Below are 12,051 nucleotides of genomic sequence, written 5' to 3'. Positions count from 1 at the left end.
GGGAGTTCGAGGGGGAGTTGGGATTCTGTCAGGGTAGTTAGTTATCTTTGGGTGTGGACGTTACGAATTATATAACCCCTACTTCTTTTTGGGTAATCAGCTCCATCGAGAGCTCCATCACTTTGTCATCACGCCCCAAGCGCATTGACCGTTTGTAAATATTATCCAAAAATATATTATTGTATGAGAACTTAAAGAGATGTCCTCTTGAGAAAAAAGAGTGAATTATTTTATCAAGTTTTTTTTTTAATTTCGGGAAAAAGTTATTGATGAGTATCTTATATATGACGGGGGTAATGTGGAATGTAAAGACGGGGGTCATGTAGACTTTTTATGATGCATAAATTATGTTAATTAAAAGAAAAGGAGTTTTTCATCATCACCTGCCCTATATACTTACTTCTGCGAGTCTTGAAAATTTTTCGAAAAAAAAGTAAATAAAAATAAATCATAATAGCATAAAAATCAATATTTTAAAGAAAGATTTTGATTGGTCCAGATAAATCACGTTTTTTAATACAATGCTAAAAATGTCTATTTTAAAGCCTTATTTGGGAAGCGCTATTCACAAAAGAAGTGAAACCTTTGTTGTTTTTTTGCCGAAAAAAAAACGTTTTTTCTTTACGGGATATGTTCACTGAAGTGAAACTAATTAATAATTAAACAGGCGACAACAAGTACACGTTATTAGAGAAAAACGACATGTCGGTGAAAAGTCGGATTTTTAAATTTTTAAAATATTCACTTAAATGAGTTTAAATTTTCATGAACTTTGATATACATCAAGCCTATACTCTGTCAAAACGTAAAAATCTCGTATCTTATGAAAATATATTAAAAACAATTAAAAACCCTGAAAACTGACCAACTTTGCACTCACTCTGACGTTATAATATATGTCGGAATTTCAAGTATGAAGAAATGGATTGAAATGAGAGCATGTCCACGTGCAAATTCCTGAAAAGTGGTATTAATCCGTTGAAAGATCTTTTAAGGAAAACTTTGAGTATATTTTCCATAGATATGAATTGATTATTTAGAAATAAAAGAAGAAATTTTGAGACATAAGGATTTTTCGCTGCCCGCCAAAATTACCACAGCCGACTTGACTGGCCAGATGGAACAAACTTAAATTTACAGACCAGATTATAGTTTTTCTGTCTAGGCGATGGAGGGTCCGTGGGAATTTACAGACTGAAATTCAGCCACATGAGAACTCAGCTATGACATGGAAATAGTAGTAGAGCTTTCAGTTTCAGTTTTAAATTGGTAAAATTAGAGTCTTGAGGTGTTTCAAATTATTTTATGAAGTATAAATCAAAATCTATTTTGTCATTTAAAAGTTATCCCTAACCGAATAAAATTCCTCCGTCTGGTCTGTAAATTGATTTTATCATAATTCTCCTTTGTCGACTTCCGTTTCGATTCATTTACGTAACCAGCATTTCGGAGACGAAGCATTTTAACAACGAGAGAGAGGGTCTTTGTCATTGTTCTTACATTTTTGTTGAAAAATTTGGAATTATTGATATTGATGGTAACTTGGAATGCTTCAGAGTTGTAATTATTAATTCTTTGTACAAAATTGTTCTCTTTAGATAGTTTTGGCTCTAGGAAGGAAAAATATTCATGTACCGTCGTTGTTGTTATTGTTGACAAAAGATATGTCGACTGCCTCGTCGGAGTTGGTAACAGTTCCAAAATTTGAAAGTAAACCCACAAATAATGATGAGAATGATGTTCAAAAGGACACTATGGAGCTGAAAAAGGAATTGATTCACAATAAAGAACCTGAAAATGGAGTCGTTGATCAGTTGAAAAGGTAAGTTTTCCAGGCAAATTTTTTAATCGAATCGTAATTCCACTCAAATATTTACGCACTTTTTAACGATCTATTACTTCAATGAAATGGATCTTCTTTAGAACCTCAAAGTTGTTTGTGAAAATGTCTAAGTGGTATTTAAAGCTTGGAGATGTATTAAAGATAATTTCTTGAAAATTAAAGTCAAGTCATTTTAAATTATAGAAAAAGAGTTTTTCTTATAAGATTGTGTCTTTAACGAGTGCCTTTTTTATTTAAGAGATGAATATTTAGGAGAGAAAAAAAACACAGAGAATTGTATCTCTTGATGAAAAGATGGAAAAAAGATTTAAAGTTCAAACTTTGAAAATGAAGGCTGGTCTGTCAGTTAGGAACATTTGGCGAGTTCCTGTACGCGGCCGCAATCAAAAAAATCATAACCACACTCATAAAAAAATTGTGTTTGTGTCTTTTTTTACCGTTTTTTGCCTAGATGATATAGCAAACATAGTAAGTATAAGGTCGTGGCTTCTTCGTAAAGACGAAAGACAGATCTGGACTTATTTCGTACTTTCCAGTCTCTTGTTTGTGGTTTTTCTGACTTTATGGTTCTGTGTGAGTTATTTACTATGTTTTCTAACTTACTGAATGACTTACCGACAGATCGCCACCGGTGGGATTCGAACCCACTAAATGCAAAGTTCCGATGTGTTGAAACCCAATGCCTTATCCACTGCGCCACAGATTCATGCCGAAAGAGCGTTTCTGACGGCTATTTATATTGTACAAACTACAGACCAGACTGTATTAAGAGAAAATCACAAAAGAGTGCTTTTTTCGAGCTCCAACCCTAACCCTAACTGATATTAACCAAATTCGTAGCCAATCTGATACGTAACCACACCCAAACCACACCCATACCCAACCCTACCAGGTCGCCTGCAGGTCCTGACACTATTCCCGCATGCCGGATCCGAAAAATAGATACATGTCTTTCGCTTTTACGAAGAAGCCTTCACCTAAGTATAAGCAGACTGTGCCTTTAATTGGCTGTAAAAAAAAATATGCGTCGGTAGAAATTTCTTCAACTTTCAAGAATGATAGAACAGACCTATTTAAAAAAAATTAACCAGCGCATTTTTCATCTTTCTACTTCTTCATCTTCTATGAAGCTCTCAAAGTCAAATAGAATAGACCTTTTTTCAAAGAGGCCACCCTGTTGAATAATTATGTAGTCCAGCAGAAAAACAATGATAAAACCATGCATAATTATTACAATATGCATGATACAGTAATTATGCATGGCTCTATCATTGTTTTTATGGCTGGACTACATAATTATTCAACAGGACGTCCTCTTTGAAAAAAGGTCTATTAAAGCACACAAGATATTCTTATAATTGTAAAATGTCATTCGCGCTTTCGCTACGGTGGAGTGCATGACGTAACTCGCGCGGCAACAAAATCGCCTTCAGTTGGCTGGTCATATTGGGCGTTTTGGCGTTACCGCCCTCGAAGCAGTAATGTTTTCTATTGTTTTCGATGGAAAATGGTAAGAAACTTAAGTTTACAAGTGTCATTCAGTTTTTGCTGGCTGATAGAATGGCAGGATCCTGGATGGTTTCCCTAACTGTCTGTCGTAATGAAAAATACAAACCAACATGAATCAGTAATTTTCAGTCATGTGATGAAATAAACAATTACACTGTGAAAGGGTTTTTGAGCAATTTAACGGATTAAGATTCTCATTGTTCAAAAAAACTTATTTTGAGTCTTGAACTTTTGCTTGATGGCTCTGACAATTATTATGTATTCATGACTGTGCGCACCAAGGGGTGGGGAGGAGGGGGTCTTCTCAAAAGCATACAGTGAGATCGGGTAACTTGCATCAGTGAAGGCTAACATGCAAAGCCCTCAAATGAATGACCTGGCCAGTCATTAAAATACAGAGTTAAATCAAAACAAAAATGTTAGAGTAGAGCTCTGTAGTTCATTTGTTTTGAAATGTTCCTGCTTTGATTGGTCAGTCATTTGATGGAAAAGCAAGTTTCCCTCCACTGATGCAAGTTACCCGACTTCATGGTACCGTAAGTTGGTCAAATAACGACATCTCTCGTCTAATTCCAACACCCTTCTTTAGAGACCGGAATAATATGAAAGCTTGAATCACTGACAGTTAGTCACACTAGCGTCTCGCCAAAATGTGTATCAAAGATTAATGCTGCGAAAGCGCTACATCTTTTACTTGACTCGCAAGCAAAAAAATCAAGGGTAAAGCAAATAAACAAAAACCCCTTCTTTAGCGGAAGAATTGAAAATCACTGACAGTTAGTCACACTAGCGTCTCGCCAAAATGTGTATCAAAGATTAATGCTGCGAAAGCGCTAATGCTGCGAAAGCGCTACATCTTTTACTTGACTTGCAAGCAAAAAAATGCTCTGCAAAACTTTTAAAGGGATTCATGTAAAAAAATAACCCAGCGCTTTTTAATGAAATTAACATTTTCAAAAACTATGAGAAATTGCCTAAAATTTGAGCCATAGATGAAAAAATTTGAGCCAAGCCAACCTTGAAAACTAATTTGAGCCAAGTTTCAAGATGGCGTCTCAAGCGGCTCAGTAATTTCCCGAGTTAAATTGCAGGAAGTAATTTATTTGCAAGCTTAATTTCTGTCATATCTTTTTTATAATGACTTTGAAACTTGGCAAATCAAACACATGATTTTCATCAAGGGGATTCGGTTTAGCAATTTGCTCAAGTTTTTGTTACTTTTACCTAGTTGAATTTCCAAGAATTTCTGCTGTTTGCAATAAAAATAAACATATTTTTCCTGTTTGCCTCTAGCTGTAGGTGGAATTGATCATGCTATAATGTTATTGGAATATGATAAAGTATAAAAAAGTACAGCTACTGTCTAAATTTGATAACGACAGGATGCAATCATATTTTTGGACTTGGACGTGGCGTGTTTGGCTACAACAACAACAGTAGAGGGCGACAATCAAAAATATGTCTTGTTCGCTAGGCCAACCAATCCAACCAACTTGGCAGACAAAAATGCTGGAGGAGAAAATTGTCGGAATTTTTCATCAAGCGAGCGAATAAATATCAAAAACTATACTTTAAAACCATTTTCCAAAAGACCCGACTAGATTTACTACCCACCGACTGACTGACTCAGAAGATTTTTGACGCGAACGAAACATATATTTGATTGGCGCCAGAACACTGGATAAATGACGACCACATATTATTTTTTTATTGTTCACATATCTGGACGCAGATTGTGTTTTGTGACCTTGGCGCATGTTTTGGGCTTTCTTGGTTGGAAACAACGCCCACCTGTTCATAATAGGTAACAAACATCCATGTTAAAGAATGGGTAGACCCGCCCATTTGAAACACTATTTTACCATAATTTCATCACCAATCATTAGTCAAATAAATTACTTTGATGCTGTTAAAAGACAATACAGATCCACAAATGCATTACTACATGGGAGACATTTTAAAGTTTATTGTGTCAATTTTTTTTTCGACAATTTCTGTCTGATTTTTACATTTTTACTTATTTTATCAAAAATAAAAAAATAAAGTTTTTATACAAATTATCATGATATAATATGAACACTACGTGTACTGCAATCTTTTAGAAGGGTTTGTCCATAATAGGGGGTGTCCATAAAAGGGTAACCTACCTTACTCAATAAATTGACTAACTGAACTACTTTGCGAAATTTTGGGCAAATTGTGATAGAGTCGAAATTGTCTGCAGTCAAAAAGAAATTTCTAGAGGAGCAAAGAAAGAAAGTTTTTAGAATTTACTGTCCATTTACCTTTCGTTGCATGATTGTAAACATTACGGGATAAATATGACTTATTTAAAAGAAAACTACTTGTATTTATAAATGTAAATGATTCGTCTATTTGGCGTGTCATTTGAATTTTTTGATAAAATCTTTGTACAGGTTTATAACAGGACATATCTAAAATTTTGTGGTTTGTCCCTAGATTTTTACTTTATCTTCAAAAATGTTAAAAGTTGAATTTATAAATTTAATAAATGCTTAACATACGGAATGTTCATTTTCTACTCAATCTAATTAACTACTAGGAGTTTAGAGTAACCTGGACAAACATTTTTAAGCAAAATGTGGTTTTTTAGCTCTTTAAATTTTCTCAATTTCACTTGATTCTTTATGCATCTAGTCCTTCCTTCCATCACAGCTACTTAACATCTTTACAAGCTATCCAACTAATAATCTAGCTATATTGGCTGACTTTCCAGCCTCGGCTGGTTTATTTTTACTTTTGTATATAAACAAGGCCTTAAAAATCAAAGGAGCTGTCTCAGGGGGGGGGGGTCAGTACTAAAATGTAAGACATACATGAGTAAGAAAAGGATTTTCGTAATTTTGACATACCCCCCCACCTATTTTCGAAATGTTATTTTAGTAACATGTACTAAAAGTTATTTTGAGTAATTTAACATAGATACCACCCATTTTTTGCCCTTTTACGGCTTTAAATTTACCAAAATGGGGTCATTGTTACAAACCTAGTCGAATTTAGTGTATCAATCTGCAAAATAATATAATTTTATTACTAAACTGTGCGAACTGTACATAAAAATATTTTTTAAAAAATTCAAGAAATTTGGAAAATTGAAAGATTCTGAAGATTTTTTCGAAAATTCCTGAAAAAAAATCAATTTTTTCCAAAGTGTGTAAAAAAATGCTTCATTTTGGCTGATTTTAGAACAAAATACTGAATTTTCAAAAATTTCTTTAAGGGACCACCCTTTTTTGTATTTTAGTACACATGGTACTAAAATTATTTTTGAGCTTTTTTGCACTACCACCATGTCACTAAATGTCATGATGTCTGAGATTTTAGTACCGACCCCCCTGGCTGTCTCGGGAATTGAATGACAGAATTTGGTTGGTTGATATTCTAGCTGCTGCACGTTCGCCATCAGTTATTTTGTCTCATTTTAAAGTTTTCAAGTTTTAATTAATTGTCTTGGGAACTTGAACTTGATTCAGGTAACTCTCATCCTTGTTGTTGTAAATACTACATCCTGTAGATGACCAATGTTGTTTTTTCTGAAAGCTTTATTTCCTAGTGTGACTAACTGACTGATTGAAAAAGGATTATTCCTCTCTGACCACTAAGGAAAGAAAAACAGTTTCAACCTTTCTATCAATTTCAGCTGATAAAAAGGGTGTCAGAATTAAAGGAGGGATGTCGACATCAGACCAAGTTAAAACGGTATGCTTGCGTACAGGGGGTGGGGATGGAGGGTCAAAGGAAAATGTATGTACGCAGAGATATTTTTTCATAGTCCTTTTTTGCTTGTTTTTTGTCAGCTTTTACGCTTCTTATAGTTATATGCATCAAGGAAAAGAAAAAGTCTCTCAATAAACATTGAGTTTCACGTATGAAATAAAGGTCCAAACAAAACAATTTGAACTCAAAATTTTCTTCAATCAAAGTTTTGAGATTTTTTCCAACCCCCTGTTTTTATTTTTGGAGCATGGCAAGAATGATTTGATCAGGGGGTCTTTGGGCGCTCCATAGAAAATTTTGAGGTCTGAAATGACCCTTAAATTGGCTAAACACCTCTTGTAATTAAAATTTTAAATCTTTTCTGCTTTTTATTAGAAGTGCTTTAAGTATCATAAAATGATTTTTTTATAACAAAAGTCGAAAAACAACATAAACCAAAGTTGTAAATACGAAGGAACAAATTTTTTAAAGCAGTTCTTATAATCATAATTCAATGAGAATAAACCAACTGCGCTGTGAGGTCAGCCCTAAATGCAATACGTGAGTGATACATGTTTTCTCAAGATAAGGAATATCAATTAGAGAAATGGCACTGAAATTGCGAAAAGTTAGCCTAGAATTTTGCTGAACATCTACCTTGAAAACACTTTACAATGATGAGGTAAATGTAAACTGTAGTATAATTGATAAAAAAAAGCCTCAAAGTAACTAATCGATGCTGTTCTATCGTTTGTGGTGTTAAATATAAACAAACCAAAATAGACTCTTGATTCTGCCGTGTTTTTAGCTCTCATATGATTTTCTATGCCATTCAAAGATACTTTAATGGGATAAATTTTCGCGGGGATTAATTTTTGCGGATTTCGCGGATTTGGGTGTCATCCGCGAAAATAAGTCCCATTGGAAATTTGAAAAAGGCCCATCCGCGAAAATTTGTTTCGCAAAAAATTTGAATTTTTTTTGCAAATTTAGCTCCGCACCATGGAAGTTCAAATTCAACTTTTGATAGTTGTAATACATATCTCCTCGCCCTATTCCAAAACACCCTCTTATTACTTGAAAAAAAAATTCTTAATTTTCCTGGAAAAATTTTATTTCAATGTTTTGACCCTTTTCAAAAATTTTAATTTGTACCCCAATCCGCGAAATTAAATCCCCGCGAAAAATCAGGAAATCCCTCATCCGCGAAAATTCATCCCCCGCGAAATCTTAAAATTTTGCGGATGAGCTCAACCGCGAAATTTAATCCCCGCAAAAATTTATCCCATTAAAGTAGATGGCGATCAAACAGTAGTAGCATTTCAAAAAAACAGTTTTGTTAAGCTCAGAGTGCCATAAAGAAAGTTTCAAAGCTTAAAATGGTACCGCATAAAAAACTTGAATATAGAAATAGTTCTATGTAACCTTCCTTAATACAACACAACACGATTACACAACTGGTGCAACTATGTCTTCTTGTAATGTAATTAACATGGTCAAAAATTATGAAAGACAAAGTGAAATACTAAGCTTGACAACTACAAAATGACTTGTATTTACGTGCGTTGGATAATAGAATACATCTTAATGAGTAAAAAAGATCCCCAGGGAAGTATATAAAAGTCAATTTGAACTTTTGGCCGACTGTTTAGCTTGTGAAAATTGTGTAGAATGCTATTGGATTAGATTTTCACAAAAAAATTCTGCTTACATTTTCTACCTTCCCAAAAATGTCTATTTATGCCCGATTCCAGAGATCACTTTTGACGAAAGTCTTTTTTGAGAGAGAAAATGAAAATCCTTTTGCAGGACATTCTGTAGATATGATATTTTGGGATGTAAAATCTTCCCTTATGTTAAAAAAGGCATGCTGATTGCTTAACAAATTTTTAATAAACTAGTTGTAAATATTTCCATTTTTTGTATATACTTTTCTCACATTAGTACAATTTGTACTGTTTGAATGCATTATTTTGTCGTTTATGATATATGGTCTCTTAATGAAAGTAATTATAATGAGAAATCTTGCTTATTTCATAATTTGGGAATGGTACTAATAAAAGTTACAACCAAAATAGTGTCAGAAATTACATAAAAGGAGAACGCAAATTTTAATCTACTTTGCTGTATTCCAATATCAACAGACTTTTTTGAAATGGAAAACCAAATGGCACAAAAAAGGATCTTTTGTTTTTTTGCTATTTCTTGACTCTTTGTTTCCCCTTTTTTCAAATTAAAACTTTCAAATGATCATTCTTAGAATCATCAAATTTTTTCAGGGCTGTCCCAGCCAACTTTGAAGTATGAATTTGCTAAATTTCTATTGCAGGCTCCTTTTTGAATAAAAATTAGTTTTGAAAGCAGGAGTAACAAATAGACCTGGTAAAGGATTCAAATTACATAGAACAGGGTTGCTACATATGCCAGAAATTTCTCGAAAAATCCGCATACCTGTCTAGAAAAGTCTGGAATTAGCTTACTTGTCTAATAAAAAATCTGGAATTTGAAGGAAATGCAGGGAAGTGTGCTAAACTTTAATCCTGATATTTGAAATTATCTAAAATTTCTGCTCACTTTGCTCGCAAACAAATATTTGAGTTATATTCATTTCACATTTCTCATTTCTTTGTATTCATCAACTGGGCCTTTTCATAATGACTTTTTAGGCAATATATACGCAAAACTTTCCTAATGAAGGATAAAAGTTAAATAAAAGAATTTTCAATTTAGAAAACCTGTAGCAATCCTGAAGAATTTGCAGGTTTAAGAATCCGGTCGTTAGATAGTGAAATTTGCTGTAATCTGTTTTATGTGGGGTCATAATGTTTTGAATTACAATTTAAAAAATTCACCCACATCGCTTCAGTTTTTTAAGATCTAAAGAACTTATCATATGCTATATGGTTTCATCGCCACATCAGCAGCATTGCAATTTTCATAATTGTTGAAATTATATTGATTAGAATTTGTTTCTTATATTGAGCATTGATTTTGGGAAGTAATGGTTGCTGGCAGATCGAAATGAAAAATTTACCCACCAAGAAATAATTTTGATTGACAATTCAGACCAACTTATTAAAAAAAGACTTTTCTAATGTAATTCTAATACAACTCCATCCACAAACTTTTTCGTTCCTTTCCTTTTAGTGTGAATGGAGTGACAGAGGACGAAAAGATGGAAATTGAGCAAAATGGAGACCCAGTGCCTAAACAAAATGGATTTACTGAGCCGTCTGAAGATGAGGAGGAAAATAAACTATTAATAGACACTGAAAGTACTGATTCAACAAGTATTACAAATGAGGACGAATTACTAAATACAGATGAGGAATCAGAAAAAGTTCTTGAAAATGGTATTAACTATTCTGAGCCTGATAAAAATGATGATGGTGTGAAATCAGAGGATAATAAACAAAAAGAAAACAATTCAACTAACCAGGAAGATATTAAGACTGAAAGTGAAATCAAAAATGATACAACTGATGATATTAAAGATGTAAAAATGGAAGACGTTTCTAATGAGACGAACAAAAACAGTGAAAGTAAATTTGAAATAGATAATGACATTAAAAATGAGTTAATCGTACCGGAAGACTCGTGTACAGAAAATGAAGAGGAAAGTAAGAAACAAAGAATAGAACTTCAAATGAAACGTGTTGAAATATTGAAAGAGGATCTATTAAGAGAAGAAGCTACACTTTCCCTATTTCGCAAATTATTTGATTCACAGCGTGGTAAGAACGGCTTCAAATCTAAACCAGTTACTGCACCACAAACCATTCATCCTAAACCAACACCACAACCCACTCCTAAGCAAACAGCTTCTGCTAAAACTGCCAGTATTCCACAGAATAAATCACAGCAAGGTAGTACCCAACCTGCTCAGAAGTTTTACATTCAAGTCGGGAACCAATTGGTTCCAGCTCCACCACCAAGTTCAACCACTTCTTACCAACATAATGGGACAGCACCTTCTTCTAACACGCCATCTATACGTGAAACCCAGCCTCCAAGCCAGCTCCCCCACCGCAACCGCCTGCACCACCCAAACAAACACCTGAGCAAAAGAAGAATGCTGCAAAAGCAGCTTTGAGAAGACAACTTGAACAGACCTTACTGCAAATACCACCCCCACGTCCACCTCCGGCTGATTGGAATGCTATACCGAATGTCAACAGTATTGATTTTATGATGCTTGTTGGTTTAGATGAAGTTGTTGATACCATACTAAGTTTTGATAACAAACCCACATTGAAAAATGCACTTGAGGAACTTCGTCCGTTCAATCCACGTATTTGTGCTCAATGTAAAGTTGATTTCTCTCCTTGCTGGAAAGCTGCCAAAGGAAGTAATATAGATGAGTACGTTTTATGTGAGAATTGTTCTTTGCAAAATGTGAAAAAGGAACTGAAAGCAGAACATACTTCACGATTGAAATCTGCTTTTATGAAAGCACTTAAACAGGAACAGGAAATTGAGGAGAAAATTAAAGCTGGGGAGGAAGTTGATATTCCCAATGTTCCTGGAGCTGATAAGCATGAATCTCGCTCACATTCACCAAAAGTATCTCAAAATAACCGCATCTCCTCACCCAAGCTTTCCTCGCAATCACGGTCCTCGGGAAATCATGCACCAAGCCCACCTGAACGCACCACAGAACGCCATCATCAATCTAACGGTAGTCATCACAGCCATGGCAGGCACCAAGTTGTTCAACACTACCCGCACCACTCTCTTGTCCAGCAATTACACCATCAACATATTCAACAACAACAAGTCGAGTTGGAGCCCACTTCACGTCATTCCTCTTCTCGCTGGCATCCATATACAACCTCCTCTTCATCGAGCCATCATAGAGAGCATCACCCTCATCACCGCAGCTACGTCCAGGGCTCCTCATCAGAGGGTAGCCCGCGTCAGGAGTATTACGTAGTACACCATCCGCATCATTACGTAGCGAGATAAACTGTATGGTTTTGAAA

At 34.6% G+C, this 12,051-nt stretch overlaps 1 protein-coding gene across 1 annotated transcript in view; it reads left to right on the top strand.

The window, feature by feature from the left end:
• Nucleotides 1-1,442: 1,442 nt before the first annotated feature.
• Nucleotides 1,443-12,051, top strand: part of LOC136809185 (myb-like protein X) — a gene marked incomplete in the record, with an annotated part of 11,072 nt that continues 463 nt past the window's right edge. The window contains 2 exon segments of the mRNA XM_067065705.1: nucleotides 1,443-1,822; nucleotides 10,217-12,051. Of these exon segments, the coding sequence (XP_066921806.1) occupies nucleotides 1,665-1,822; nucleotides 10,217-11,162 (1,104 nt within the window).

The sequence above is a fragment of the Clytia hemisphaerica genome, unplaced genomic scaffold (genome assembly GCF_902728285.1).
Source record: "Clytia hemisphaerica strain Z4C2 unplaced genomic scaffold, Clytia hemisphaerica genome assembly, whole genome shotgun sequence".
In the NCBI taxonomy this organism is placed as follows: domain Eukaryota; kingdom Metazoa; phylum Cnidaria; class Hydrozoa; order Leptothecata; family Clytiidae; genus Clytia; species Clytia hemisphaerica.
Note: the sequence above shows the minus strand (reverse complement) of the source record. Positions and strands in the feature narration are given on the sequence as shown.